The following is a 13,437-nucleotide window of genomic DNA, read 5'->3' on the forward strand; positions in this document are numbered from 1 at the left end:
GAGGAACCCAAGGCTCACAGAAGCTAAAAAGACTTGCTGGAGGTCACAAAGCAAAGAAATGGCAAACTAGGATTCAAACATAGATTAGACTATTGAAAATTCTATATTCTTTCCAGTGAACCAGAGAGGTGGTAAATAGAAAAGACAAAAGTCGGAAGAGAAGAAAGATAGCTCTCCTGCAACAAAGAAAACAGGAACTCAATGGAGGCCAAGTTTGCACACTGATAACTGTCTCTCCCTAAATATAGCTTCCTTCCGTGTAAAACAGAGTCTGGCATGTATGAAAGGAATGTCTCATTCTGCTCCACAACCCATTGCTAGTCAAGAAAAGACAATTCTGCAAAGTAATCTGACAACATTATTTTCAGGGTCATTTTCATGTAACACCAAACTAAGCTACCGAAGTCAACCCAAACATGCGCTCTCAAATTTAATATTACTCTTGGTGACCTCAGGAGACTCCAAGGATTTTTAAAGCATGTATCAATTATTAGATTAAATAATAAGAAAGCCACCCCCATCGGCCACGTAACCCCTAACAGATTCAGCACATTGACTGGAACAGAGAAGCAGCATATACCACTGATTCCAGAAGACAAAAACAGAGCTTTATTTTCTGAAGTATCAGTTCAGCATCTTTCTTCAGCAGATAAATGACTTCTATCATCTTATTAATTTTCCATGTCACCTGTTAAGGCCTCTTATCCACTTCTAACAAGACACGCTCATATCAAAAATTCATTCCAAGAAGGTTTTTCGCAATTTTGTGATTAATATAATTCACACTTTGAACAAAAAGGATATTTAATTTTGGCTGAGACTAAAAACTTGGCAGTTTCTCGTTTCAGAACAAGTGTTGCTCATTATGTTTCACAACTTTTAAACACTGGACAAAAACAGATGAAAAATAAGACAACTTTTCTTGAAGAATCTGAGAAAAGTCATTTCTACACACAGAACTATTTCTCTACTCACCTTCCTTGCTTCCTGTTTCTGCAGGCACTGGAAGAGATGCATTGTGCTGGATAGCTGCATTGGCCACAGCATTAGCTGTTACAGTGAAGGCAGTTTGGGGAACCAGCCGAGGCATCAGGGGTACCAATCGACGACCTTCAATGGACCATTCTGAAGAGCTATTAGGTCCAGACATACTAAACAAAAAAGAAAACACTGCTACAAGAGTTCTCAATTGCTAAAAATGAAGCAAATATATACACTCAAATATAACTTTTTAAATTATAAAAAGTGCCCTGAGTGAACAGGAGAGGCTTTATTTTAAGCAAGCAAGATCAAAATTATGAATAATAATCAGAATTCAAGGAATTTCACACACACTTAGATTTTTACACATTTTATTCCATAATCTGAATCTTATAATGAACATAATTGAAACTATGAAAAACTGTCCCATGCCTTTTAAATAAATAAACATTATTTTCATTAGTTTAAATCTGGTATTGCTAATGAAAACTAGTATTTCTACTAACTTTTAGAACTTAATGTTATAATTAAGCTAAAAAGGTAAAAAGTACTCATTATTTCAAAAATCAGATTTTCCTGAATAATTAAGGATGGAATTCATTGAACTTTTGTAAAATTATCCTAACTGCCTGCATGGCCAGAGGTTCTAAGGCTTTCAAACAAGGGAAACTGAGGCAGTAAACGAGGGAGACTAGGTACTGGGGGATAGAAGGGAGCTGTATATATCACCGCATGTGTCACTGACAATGTGTTATATTACTATCCTTCCTGTTAAAAAAAGTATACTAGATGCGAGGACACTGCAAGAAACCTGCCACTACTTTAATTTTACTTATTTATACCATTCTTCACTCTAAGGAATGTTTGAGGCAATTGAACTCTACCCCTAAGCAGACATTATTATCAGTTTTACTCAATTTCTTGAGCAAATTTTATCCTAGGAATCCAAACAGAGGTTGAAATATGAAATATGTTCACTTCCCTTGGCTTGGCTCCACAAAAGGTAGTGGTATCATTTTTCCTGACTAATGATTAGTGTCGAGGTTTAAAATTCACCCAGAATCAATCAGTCAATCAACCTCTTCACTAAGTCAGAAGTATTTCTGCACCTTTTTCAAAACCAAAGATTCTACAACCCAACCTAGAGTTTAAGATTCTGTAGGTCCACTGATTCTTCAAATTTAGACAGAGTACACAAAAGCCCTTGTTAGTGGATAGTGGAATAATGATGATGGTAATGATGATAATTAACATCAATTAGCACTTAGTATATGTGAGGCATTGTTCTAAACATTTTACATGTATTAACTCATACAATTCTTTCAATCTTATGAAATTGGTAATATTATTATCTCCATTTTTAAGATGGGAAAACTGAATTACCAAGAGGTTAAATAACTTGCTTATGGTCACACAGCTACTAAATGTCTCCTTCAACAAGCATACATCATGCTACTGAAAACAACTGCCACATCACAAGTGGAAGGTATAAAAATTTTCAAATGTGTTTTGTCTAACTTTTGCCTTTGAATTATACTAAGTGGGCACTGCTGTCTAATCACTAGTAACTTTCACTGAATGGAACAAATAAATTACTTTACAACTTGAGAAGAATTTACACTCAGTCAAGAAAGGAATTTCTAGGAGTTGATGAATTCAGTTGAGTTACAGTGGGAAATCTGCAAATTCCTTCATGGTATAACATAGTCCTACCTAAGATATGGGAAAGAGGGATTCTTAAGACCCCAATAACCCTCACAAATTTGTTATCACATAATCTCCAATTGATGCTAGTTCTGAAACAAAATTCCTACAAACAAGAAAGAGAAACAGAAACAGACCTATTGCTAATTGTCAAAGGAAAAAATTCTAAAAGCTATTCAGCATTTTCTTGGCTTACTCCTATTTTGCTATCATTTTATTAGAATATCACTACTAAATTTGCTTGGTGAGAGTTTACCATACAAATAAAGTGATGTCTACACTTACCTGGTACATTGTTAAATGGTGGCAGAAATTATGGAAGATTAATAATTTAAAATACATGAATATATATGCTATTGAAAGGACAGAATTTGCAGTGCAAAAGATACAACTGCAACTTTTAGAAAGATCTATAAATCTTCCAAATTTCTACTCAGGCAAACATGCTCAAACTTTTTTTAAGTGAATGAAAAATTAAACATCATGTTAGAATTAGATCAAAATTCCTATTTTGCTTACTAATGAGGGTGTATATATGCATTAGTTGCACAAATCATCTAGATAGAATTTTACAGGTTTCTGTAAACATCTTATTCCAGGGCTTTCCTGAGATTCCTAAGTTTCAAAGAACTCCTCTCTATTTATACTAAATATAGCAAGGGAGGGTGGAAACCTGGCTCCAGCCCCTTTTCTGAGAAGTCTAACAAGATACTAGTGGAACTACCTTGGCCCTCTCATCCTTTGGTATGCAGCGCACCAGCATGAAATCCTCATCCTCACATAGAAACTCAAACAGTATCCCATGAATGTCTGGCTGATGGAAAAGGAGTTAAGAGAATAGTAATTCTGGATAGCCACTTTATTTAGATACAATGCTGGCAAGAGTGGCCCAATTAAAAACTGTGAAGCCCCTTGACATTCCAGGCTTTAATACTATAATATTCTGACATGTTTCAAAACTGAATTAGAGTATCAAACTTAATAAATGGTCTCGTGCCAAATAATAAACACGTGTTATGGTTCAAGCAAGGCTTTTCTTTGATCCCAGACACTCCACTCCTTTTGTTTCCATCTCCTTTGTGCTCAACCTTCTTGGCTTTCTCTTTACCTTTCAACCACATTCCTTCTGGCCTAAGCTGCTGTTTTGAGTGGGGGAGGGAAGGGAGAGGAGAAAGGGAATGCAGTCAGTTCAGATGCATTCCTCAAGTTACTTTTTTCAGGCTCAGAGTTTGAAGCCCTCCTATAGATAATCTTTAACACTAGGTTCTGTTACTACTTCTGAGGGAAAGAGGGCAGAGGAGACGGACAGAATGAGGGATTTATGTCTTCCTCACCATTCCCCACTCATTGACCCTTGGGCTCAACAAGTAAATACGACATCTGGTCGAACTAAAACCACAACATAAAATATTAAAACAGGAGTATAGAAAGACCTAAGTAGCTTAAAATTATACACTGAAGTAAATGGTTTTCAAAAAATTAAATTTATGTGTTAAAGAACTCAGAAAGGAGAGAAAAAAGAGGAAACAGGTAGATAGAAGCCAACTCTCAATTATCCATGCTAACAGAGAGAGGAGGGAAAGGGAGAGGTCAAACAGATCAAAGAAACTGACATATTATCCAAAAATACTTTGGCAAATACTTGTAAGTTCTTCCATCAAACCTCTCCCAGGACAACTAACAAGTAGTAAAATGAGTAATTAAAATTTTCACCTCCTCTCCCTTCCCACCCTCTGACTAGAGGTACTTTCAAGCAGCAAAATAGCTAAAGGGTAGGCAGTATTAGGAAGGAAGGGGAGGAGGGGAAGAGAAGTAAAAGCAAGGGACACGGTTAATTCATAAATGGAATATGTGCCCCTGAATAATTGAGAGCTTCAATTTTGAAATAAATACAAGAAAAAGCCTGAAATAATAATAACCTATTTGCATACCTGTAACTTGGTCTTTCACCCAAATATAAGGATAAATTCATTCTTTAAAGGGGAAAAAAGGAAAAGGAGACTAAATAAGTGTTATCTTTAAGTATGAAACTGGTGCATCAACTTACAACTAATTGCCCCACAATACTGTTCCAATGCTTTTAAGGTACTAATTTTGTCTCTAAGTGCCTCTGAATGCAAACTATTATTTACTTCTTTATGACCTAGCACATAAGTTTCCTATTACAAGTTCTCAAATTAGAATCTAGGCTCAGTTACTATTTTTAGAGTATCCCAATTTAAAAGTTTAGAGCATTTAAAGAAGGAACACAGTATGTGAATGTTTTAGCCATGTTGGCCTAACAAGTAAATACCTAATGATGCTAGAGGAAAATTTTCAAATTTCTACAGTGCATACATACCAACCACTGAAAAATCTCCAAATTCAAACAGCTTAACTTTCAAACTACACAGTTAAAAAGGTAGCACCCCATTTTATCAGTCAAGTAAAATCAGTAACATTAAAGCACCACATGAAGCTAATGGATCTTCAGGGTCAATACAATACTGCCAATTGGGTTAAAAGCATTATTTATTACATTATGGAAACGAATTTTTTCCTTTAGTTTTATTTCACATTAAAACATAAAAATAAAAAACAGATGAATATTCTATAACATACCTTATTTTATAAAATGTTCCTACCATCTTGCATTAACATTTAAAGGATAATTTCTGTTCTTTTCTGTTTTTCAGGAGGCACTGTCTCCATACATACTCTGTTAATGCTCAGTCTGTGTCTTCCACCACCCTCCACCCCATCTATCAAATAGTTATAATGATCTGAAAACAGTTTGATAAGAATCCTTTACAATTTTATTTTTTTTGGTTTTCAAAGTAAATTAAGGTATACTGTAGTCATATTTCTTAAAAGCAGAACATATATTTTACAATCTTTTTGCTGAATCTCAAAATACATGAAATATTAGTCAGTTATCAAAAAATTTATAATGCCTATTTATAAAGCAATATACATATCAAATACTATTACAAAGTAACTCTAAGGGGCTGTCAAATTTGGGGAGCACACTACTTTCTTATTGAACTTTGCTTCAAGTAAAGGAATCATCTGCTAAACTGTGGAGGCCTTTAGTTATATAGAGATTACATTGCAACAGGATTTGACCTGAGTACTTAAAGCTTGCCTAACCAAATGCAAAAACATAACCAATTGAATAAATAGTTAACACAGCTATGGTCAGGATCCCTGAGTACAGAGATATTACTATCAAGATAAAAGACTCAGGAATCTGCTACACAATAGGAAGACTTTCAAAACTACGGTATACTACGTCATGAAAAATCAGGGGTGGTATGACTAATGGCTTACTTATGTGCAATTGTTGTTAACCGTTCATCGTTTACTGCTCTCCGAACTTCAGCACGGTGGCGCTCTGTTGAGATGCTATGAAAAAAAATAGCCATTATAGAACTCTGCCAAGCAGGCAGCTCTTTTCTATACTTTTATTAATGTTTAAGTCAACATTTTGCTTGTGGGGGGGGACAAAATTGATTTGTAAAAAGATATAGACAGGGGCCTAATATATATCTTCAAATGCTTTAATTAAAGTCATAGAAAAGGATTCAGAATGATTCTGTGTAACTGCAGAGAGAATTAGTTACAAATTAGAAATCACAGGAAGACAAATTCAGCTTGATATCAAGTCATTACGTCCAAAACTCAGAAATATCAGACCATGTTCAAGATTAGCAGAGGTTCCTGTTATCTAAATGTAAAAAGCCACTGAATGACCCCTAATCATGGTTACTGAGAAGAGGATTTTGGCACTTGGAAGAAAGTCTTCTAAAGTCCTTTCTAAAGCTTAAGAGTCTATAATTTTATGTTTAGTGAATATAATAAAGAAATGAAAGTGGCAAGATAATGTTTCCTGTAGCTATATGCTATGAAACTTGACACTAGGATATTACTCCTTTATTACTCAACATTTGAGCTGTGTGTCTTCTACATTGTATCATGTTACCACTATAGTAAAAATGTACTTATGTTGATCCTGATTAAATACATGTAAAGTTAAATCTAAACAACTGAAAAAAGGCTATACCCATTCCATTCATAAATACTCAATAAAGTGAATAGCACCCTTAAAAGTGTAATCTTTATTGCTAAGTTAAATCTATACCACGGACTAAAATATTTAAGGGGCTGGAAAGCAGAAATTTATGAGGCAATATAAACAACAAACAAAAAATATAAATTGTTAAGTATGGAGGCAATAAGACTGACGATTTGGCTTAATAACATCCCTATTTTAATGTTAATTAAATGCAGGGGAAAAAATCTCTTCCCTATTTTCACTTAAAAAAAGAATAGGACAAAATGGTCTTAAATGTAGAAAGGAAACTTCAGTTAAAACAGAACTGAATTTACTGAGAAAGCTCAAGATGTTAAGAATGGATCAAGGTAAAGTATCAAAGAATCCCTTTCACCAGAATTTTTTTAATGAATTTTTTTAACTCTAGTGGGAAGCTGAAGGGATAAACTATCCCTAAGGCTATGACACTTAATCACCACCCATTTCTATAAATTAACACAACAACTTCCTAGTGTCTCCTTCTACCCCCTAACAAATGCCACTGGGCCACTCTAGATCTTCCTATCCAGTCGCTGCCAGCTCTTCTTTCCTTCACCCAGGTCAAAAATACCTCCCTTTTCCAAGCGGCCCAAACCTAAGATAACCTGCCTTAAACCTTTTCTGATTAGATTACATAATAAATGGTAAATTACAAAATTTTCTGTAACAAAGCACACAACTGGGATGGGATCTCTAAACACCAACAACTTGACACCTCTGTCTTCACCTTAAGAGTGAAAAGTATTGAAACACCTCAAAATGAAATTTCTAGACTCATCTCTCACAAACTTTTATGATAATTTACCTAAGAACTTTTGAGAGTTCTCCAAGAAGATCTTTCTTTTCCTTGGTGAGATCTCCCTGTGCCCGAAGTGCACTGATAACTCCAGCATATGCCTCCAATTCTAGAAGAAGAAAATTATTTTATCAAGATAGGCCATCAATATTTAAGTACTATGGCTACATAGAGTGAAACTTCAGGGCAGGAAACCTAAAAATCAATATGCAAATATTTCATTAATGTCCTCTCAAAAATTTTATCTAAAACCATAGGTTAAAATGTGGCTTTTATAATCTTATTTTCTTTTTGACTGCCTCACAGAAGTCATGTATATAAAAAGTTTAGGTAGAAAAATCTAATGGTAAATATTTCGTCTTATGCATCATCCTGAAGAACATTCAAGTCAGATGCTACCAACACCTGGGAACAGGTTCCAAGTGATATAATAAGGCTGATGAGAGAAGTTTTTAGCATTATTGATAGGTACCTTTACTGGCCAAACTTTGAAATAATTCCTTAGGCTTGCCTAAGAATTTGACCTATATTCTATCTGTGAATAGTGTGCAAGTGTAAAACTACTGGATCAAGAGTCAAATGACCAGATTCTGGCTCCAGCACTGACACTAGTTGTGTGACCTTGGACAAGTCCTTTCTCACCTCTGATCCTCAGTTTCTTTATCTAGAAGACACTTTGAAGGTACCTTCCATTTCTATGATCCTCTGCATCTATAAAAACCACCAGCAAAATGACTAAGGCAGATTAGCACACATGAATTGCTCTTACAGCAATCAGGACATAATACACTGAACCCTAATGCCAGACAGTTTCATTTCACTAACTTTCCACAGCAACAACTGTTATTTAATGAAACTGTCAGTTTACCTAGTAGTGGTTAAAATATAAAACCAAAAAGCCCTCAATGGCTCCCAATGAACCATGCCTGCCTCTCAGTGTACTTCCTTGTGTACTACCTTCCAATAGTCCCTCCCACACTGACTCTGGGCTTGGCATGTGACTTGATTTGGCCAATGGAACATCAGCATACATGATGCAAATAGCAGCCTTGGACACAGGACCTTGCTCTCTTGTAAGCTTGAGATCACCAAGCTATGAAGAAGCCCCGGATGAAAGGTCACATGGAGAGAGAGGCCCAGCCACCTCAGCTGAGCCCAATTAACCAGCTAAGCTACCAGCTGAATAGAGCCACATGAGAGAGCTCAGGCAAGACAAGTAACCCATAGAATCATGAGAAATAATAAAATAGTTGTTTCAAACCATTAACACTATGAGACAAGTATACCTGAGCAAAACAAAATGATGAGAAATAAGTGTCCAGACTACAGTTATCTTCTTACTCAATTCAAGTTGCTACCGTATTTGCCAACGCCTTACATACAACAGATACTGAATATTAGCCAAATAATTAAGGCATGCATACCTGCATCCAAGGTACTACACCAACAATAAAACAGCAGCCTCATTCAGTTCATATTATTCACAGTTCTATCAAAAAAAAAGACTTTATATAGAAGAGTGAGCTTAAATAGAAATGTCTGGTCCAACTGAATTATCCCATGTGTAAACATCCTGCATGTTCAATCTAGGCTGGATATTACGTAGATGTTTCATGTGGTCTCTCTGGAAGGCCAAACTCTGCTTCTCTGGAGTAGTGAAGGAAATACTTTGTTCCAGGAAACATATATTTCAGCTTTTACCAGGACCTAAAGTAGAGTTCAGAAAGACACTGGGGATAACTAAGAAACCACTATATCTAAATGTTTATGCCCCATTTATGGAATATTTTATTCAACAAATCAGTATTGAGTCCTATTATATATACCAGATAGTATGCTAAATCCTGCCCTTAAGAAGTTAACTCTAGAATAAAGCTACAGTGAAACAAGTCATCAGACAATTCTGATACAGTGGTAAAGGCACAGAAGAAAAATACATCATCTAGTCTGGAAGCATAAGCTTTAATCAGAAAGAGAACTGTGCTCTAGGCAGGCAGTGGGGGAAATGCAAATGTGCAAAAGGAACAGAGAGAGTAAAAGAGCATATAATGTTTCACAGAGACATTAAACTTCCAGTAATAGTCAGTGACTATTTTGAGAGTTTTACACTAGGGAAAGTAAAAATATGTCCATACTTGGTTAGTTGCTAATTCAAACCAAACTACTAATTGAACACTACTACTACAAGGTACCATGGAGAATCTTTATATGAACAAAACAAAATCCTTATCCTCAAGGTGATTAAAATCCAACAAGGATAAAAATGGAAAAACTGTTTGGGGCCAGACTAAGAAAAGCCACCATTTCCAGTCTAAAAAGTTTTTGATAGAACTCAGTGATTGATTAAATATGGAAGGAATGGCAGAAGGAAAAGAATCAGGTTTTTCAGTTTCCAAGATATTTAGTAGAATGGCAATACCATAAAAAGAAACGGAGAGGTCAGAGAGAGGAAGTGGTTTGAGGAAAAACTTCACTTTTGGCCTGTGGAATTTATGATGATCAAAATTTCACTATTTCACAATATTTCAAAAAAAGTGAAATTAACTGAAGAAAGACAAAGATTCTTGACATCTCAAGTCTCATTCCAAGTCCAACTAAAAAGTCATGCACAAAAGAGGTGGCAACCTCACACAAAACTGTAACTCAGAACAGTTCTCATAGCTACACAATCCAATGCATACCTCCCCCCTTCATTCAATGAGAAACTCACTCATTGTAAAGAACTTTTACTAGCTTCCCAACCTCATTCACATTTGTGGATTTCACTTGATGAGAATCCTAATTCTGACAAATATCAAACTCAGTTGAATTTCTGGTATTATTTTTGGTACCATTCTATTACAGTGTTAACTCTAATGACACATAAGTATAACAAAATAACACACGAAAAAATACAGGAAACAAAAGATTTGCCAAACTATTTTTATGAAGCCCTCAACCCTTTCCATTTAAAAAAACCAGCCATTCAATTATACTATAGTTCATAAAGCCTCATGTAAGAGTTACAGTTCAGGAATGGTCATAAAAAAATAGGGCAGGGGAGAGGCAGGATAGAAGGAAGGAAGCATTTATCTATCACTGGTATGTTCTGTGTGTCATAAAGAAATTCTCTATCCCAATTTCTCTACAATTAAGTAAAATGTAATGTTTAGCATCTGATGTTAAAATAATTTATAACATTTTTTAAAATAATTGTTTTAAAACGAATTCTTTTTTTTTTTTTGCGGTACGCGGGCCTCTCACTGTTGTGGCCTCTCCCGTTGCGGAGCACAGGCTCCGGACACGCAGGCTCAGCGGCCATGGCTCACGGGCCCAGCCGCTCTGCACCATGTGGGATCTTCCCGGACCGGGGCACGAACCCGTGTCCCCTGCATCGGCAGGCGGACTCTCAACCACTGCGCCGCCAGGGAAGCCCCTTAAAGCTAATTCTTAAAATATTTTAAGCTAATTTTTAAATGCAGTACGTTCTCTAAACTTCGGACCTAGAGCTAGTGTTTGAAAGCTATTCAAAGGTTTCACTGTTATGATAATGAGCCAACGGGTGGGGAGGCAGTCTTTCCGCAAATCACTCTCAAGGCTCACCTCCCAAAAGAAGGGTCATTGAAGATGATGTTACCCTCTAGGAAGGCTGTTTCCTTTTGTATAGAAGCAGCTCTTCAGCAATATTACCCACACAACTCTGACTAAAATTAAGGATAAATTTAGACTTAAAGGTTACAATTTTTATATTCAAACATAATCTCTTGATTCAAGGTCCCAAAAGCCCAGAAACTCTAATGCAATCAACTTCAGTTGTCATCTGCAATTATTTCAGCTATGAAATAAATAAAAATCCAACTTTATAACTGGTAACTAGTAAGTTAGAGCAATTGCATATAAGTGTGTAGAGAATCACCCTCGAATTACTAAAAGTTTGGATATAAGGTTAAAAAAAAAAAAGGAATAATTGACTCCCAAAAAAACCAACCCACCCCAAAACAAAACAAAAAACCTCTCTAGAGGTGCCAAAATACAATGCTAAGTAGTTTAAAATATAGAAATCCTCATAGTGGCCTAAGGGGAAATAAAAAGGGCAAAGGTTATTAGCAGGCAGGGCCATATTTGCTTTGATTCAGATTTATGCATAGGAATTCCCAACAAAGATTTCCTTTGAAGAAAAGATTCACCTGCAAATAAATAAATGTCTGAAAGCAGCTGCTTTAAAATGCTATATACTCATATGTCAGGCACTGTGATAGGCCCTTTTTATATACACTTAAACTTATGAGGCAGATATTATTGTCCTTCATTTACAAAAGTGTCAACAAATTTAGGGAAATGAAACAACTTGTCCTTGGATCATGTCGGTCATTAGTAACAGGACCAAGACCCCAGGTCTATCTGAATTCAAGGTCCACACTTTCCCTTTCAAAGTCATAGATATCTAAATAATTCCTATCCACTGCCAAAACATCTAATATTCTTTTTCAAATTACTTTTTCATTTACTGAGTCTCTACTATGTGCCGGCCTGAGACTATAGTGGTAAATAACACAAAAAGGTTCCTTCTTGGACCTTACAGTCTAAGGCTGCATTTCTCAACCAAGGATACTCATGTAAACCACAGAATAAAGAAAATGATTTGAATAACTCTTTTTTTCTCAATTTTCCCAAGGATAATACATACCATTCTAGATGCATGAAGAAAAGTTAGTTCATTACATACAATGGATAACTTAGTATTAGGGCTTAATTCTCTCCCTAAATGCCAGTTGAGAAAGGCTGCTCTAAAGGAAAAGAAGCACTAAATAATTCATTACAGGCGTAAATGGTGTTTTATTACTGAAAGTAAAATATAATTTGTTAAAGTCAGCATAGCTTACATTAACTTAGAATTCAGAAACAGTATGTAATTCACACATACATTCATGAAGGTTAAAAGTATGTTAACATGAGACTGGAATCCTATTCCCTGGGTTGAAATTCTGACCCCATGACTTACTATCAGCATTACTTCGGGTTCTAAGCTTCAGGTCTGTCACCTGTAAAATGGGGACAAAAGAAGAAACATACCTATCTTTTTGGTTTGAATGAAGATTAAATGAGATGCTGAATGTAAAGGACTCAGAATAGCCCAGTAGCCCTGAAGAACTTTTAACTGCTATTATTATTAATATGATTCATGCATCTACTGTGTACAAAGCACTATACAAAGCAGTAGGGAAATAACAGAGTAAGACAAGAACTATACCTCTAAAGAATTTCTAACCATCATGAAATATGATATCCATGCAAACAGCCATGACCCAAACAGAAAGGGAAAAGGATCACAGGGAGGCATGAAACATCAAAAATGAAAATCATACCCAATTTTCGAAGAATCCTTTTGCATTCATCCCTGCTGAGATCCAAAAGCGTTGGCCACACAACAGGCATTGCTGCTTCTTTTTGGTAGCCCCAAAGAGCTTGTCTTCCCTACCAAAACAAAAACCAAAAACTCAAATTACGAAAGTACATTCAAAAGCCCGCTCACGTGGAGATCCACACGCTAAGAAGCAAAACCAGTAAGAATATCTCACAATCCTATTTCACCTCCATGCTTTCCAGCTTCTGACAAATGAAGAATTTAACCATATGCGAGCTTACTATTCCAGCCTATCATAGTAGAAAGAGCATAGGCGTTGGACACATATAGGTTCTAATTCAATCTTTCAACTTACTGGCTGTGTGATCCTGGGTAGATTGGCCTATCTGAACATAAACTTTACACATCTGTGAAACAGAGATTTTATCAATCAGTTTGTTATGAGGATTAAGTAACAGTGTATGTGAAGTTCTTATCCTAGTGGCTGACACATTATTTCATAAACAGGTGCCACTACCTGTGTAACCTTGGGCAAGTCAC

General features: G+C 35.8%; 1 protein-coding gene across 4 annotated transcripts in view; it reads right to left on the reverse strand.

The window, feature by feature from the left end:
- Positions 1 to 12,968, reverse strand: part of EMSY (EMSY transcriptional repressor, BRCA2 interacting) — a 79,380-nt gene extending 66,412 nt beyond the window's left edge. For 2 of the 4 annotated variants that reach the window (XM_065881814.1, XM_065881813.1), the window contains exons 1-5: positions 12,899 to 12,968; positions 7,563 to 7,662; positions 5,995 to 6,069; positions 4,617 to 4,658; positions 976 to 1,151 (exon numbers count right to left, since the gene is read on the reverse strand). In XM_065881814.1, the coding sequence (XP_065737886.1) occupies positions 976 to 1,151; positions 4,617 to 4,658; positions 5,995 to 6,069; positions 7,563 to 7,662; positions 12,899 to 12,968 (463 nt within the window). The remainder of the gene's footprint in view (positions 1 to 975; positions 1,152 to 4,616; positions 4,659 to 5,994; positions 6,070 to 7,562; positions 7,663 to 12,898) is intronic. The other 2 variants (XM_065881816.1, XM_065881815.1) reach the window with 1 other exon arrangement.
- Between the last annotated feature and the right edge of the window lie 469 nt (positions 12,969 to 13,437).

This window comes from Phocoena phocoena, chromosome 8 (assembly GCF_963924675.1).
Source record: "Phocoena phocoena chromosome 8, mPhoPho1.1, whole genome shotgun sequence".
In the NCBI taxonomy this organism is placed as follows: Eukaryota; Metazoa; Chordata; class Mammalia; order Artiodactyla; family Phocoenidae; genus Phocoena; species Phocoena phocoena.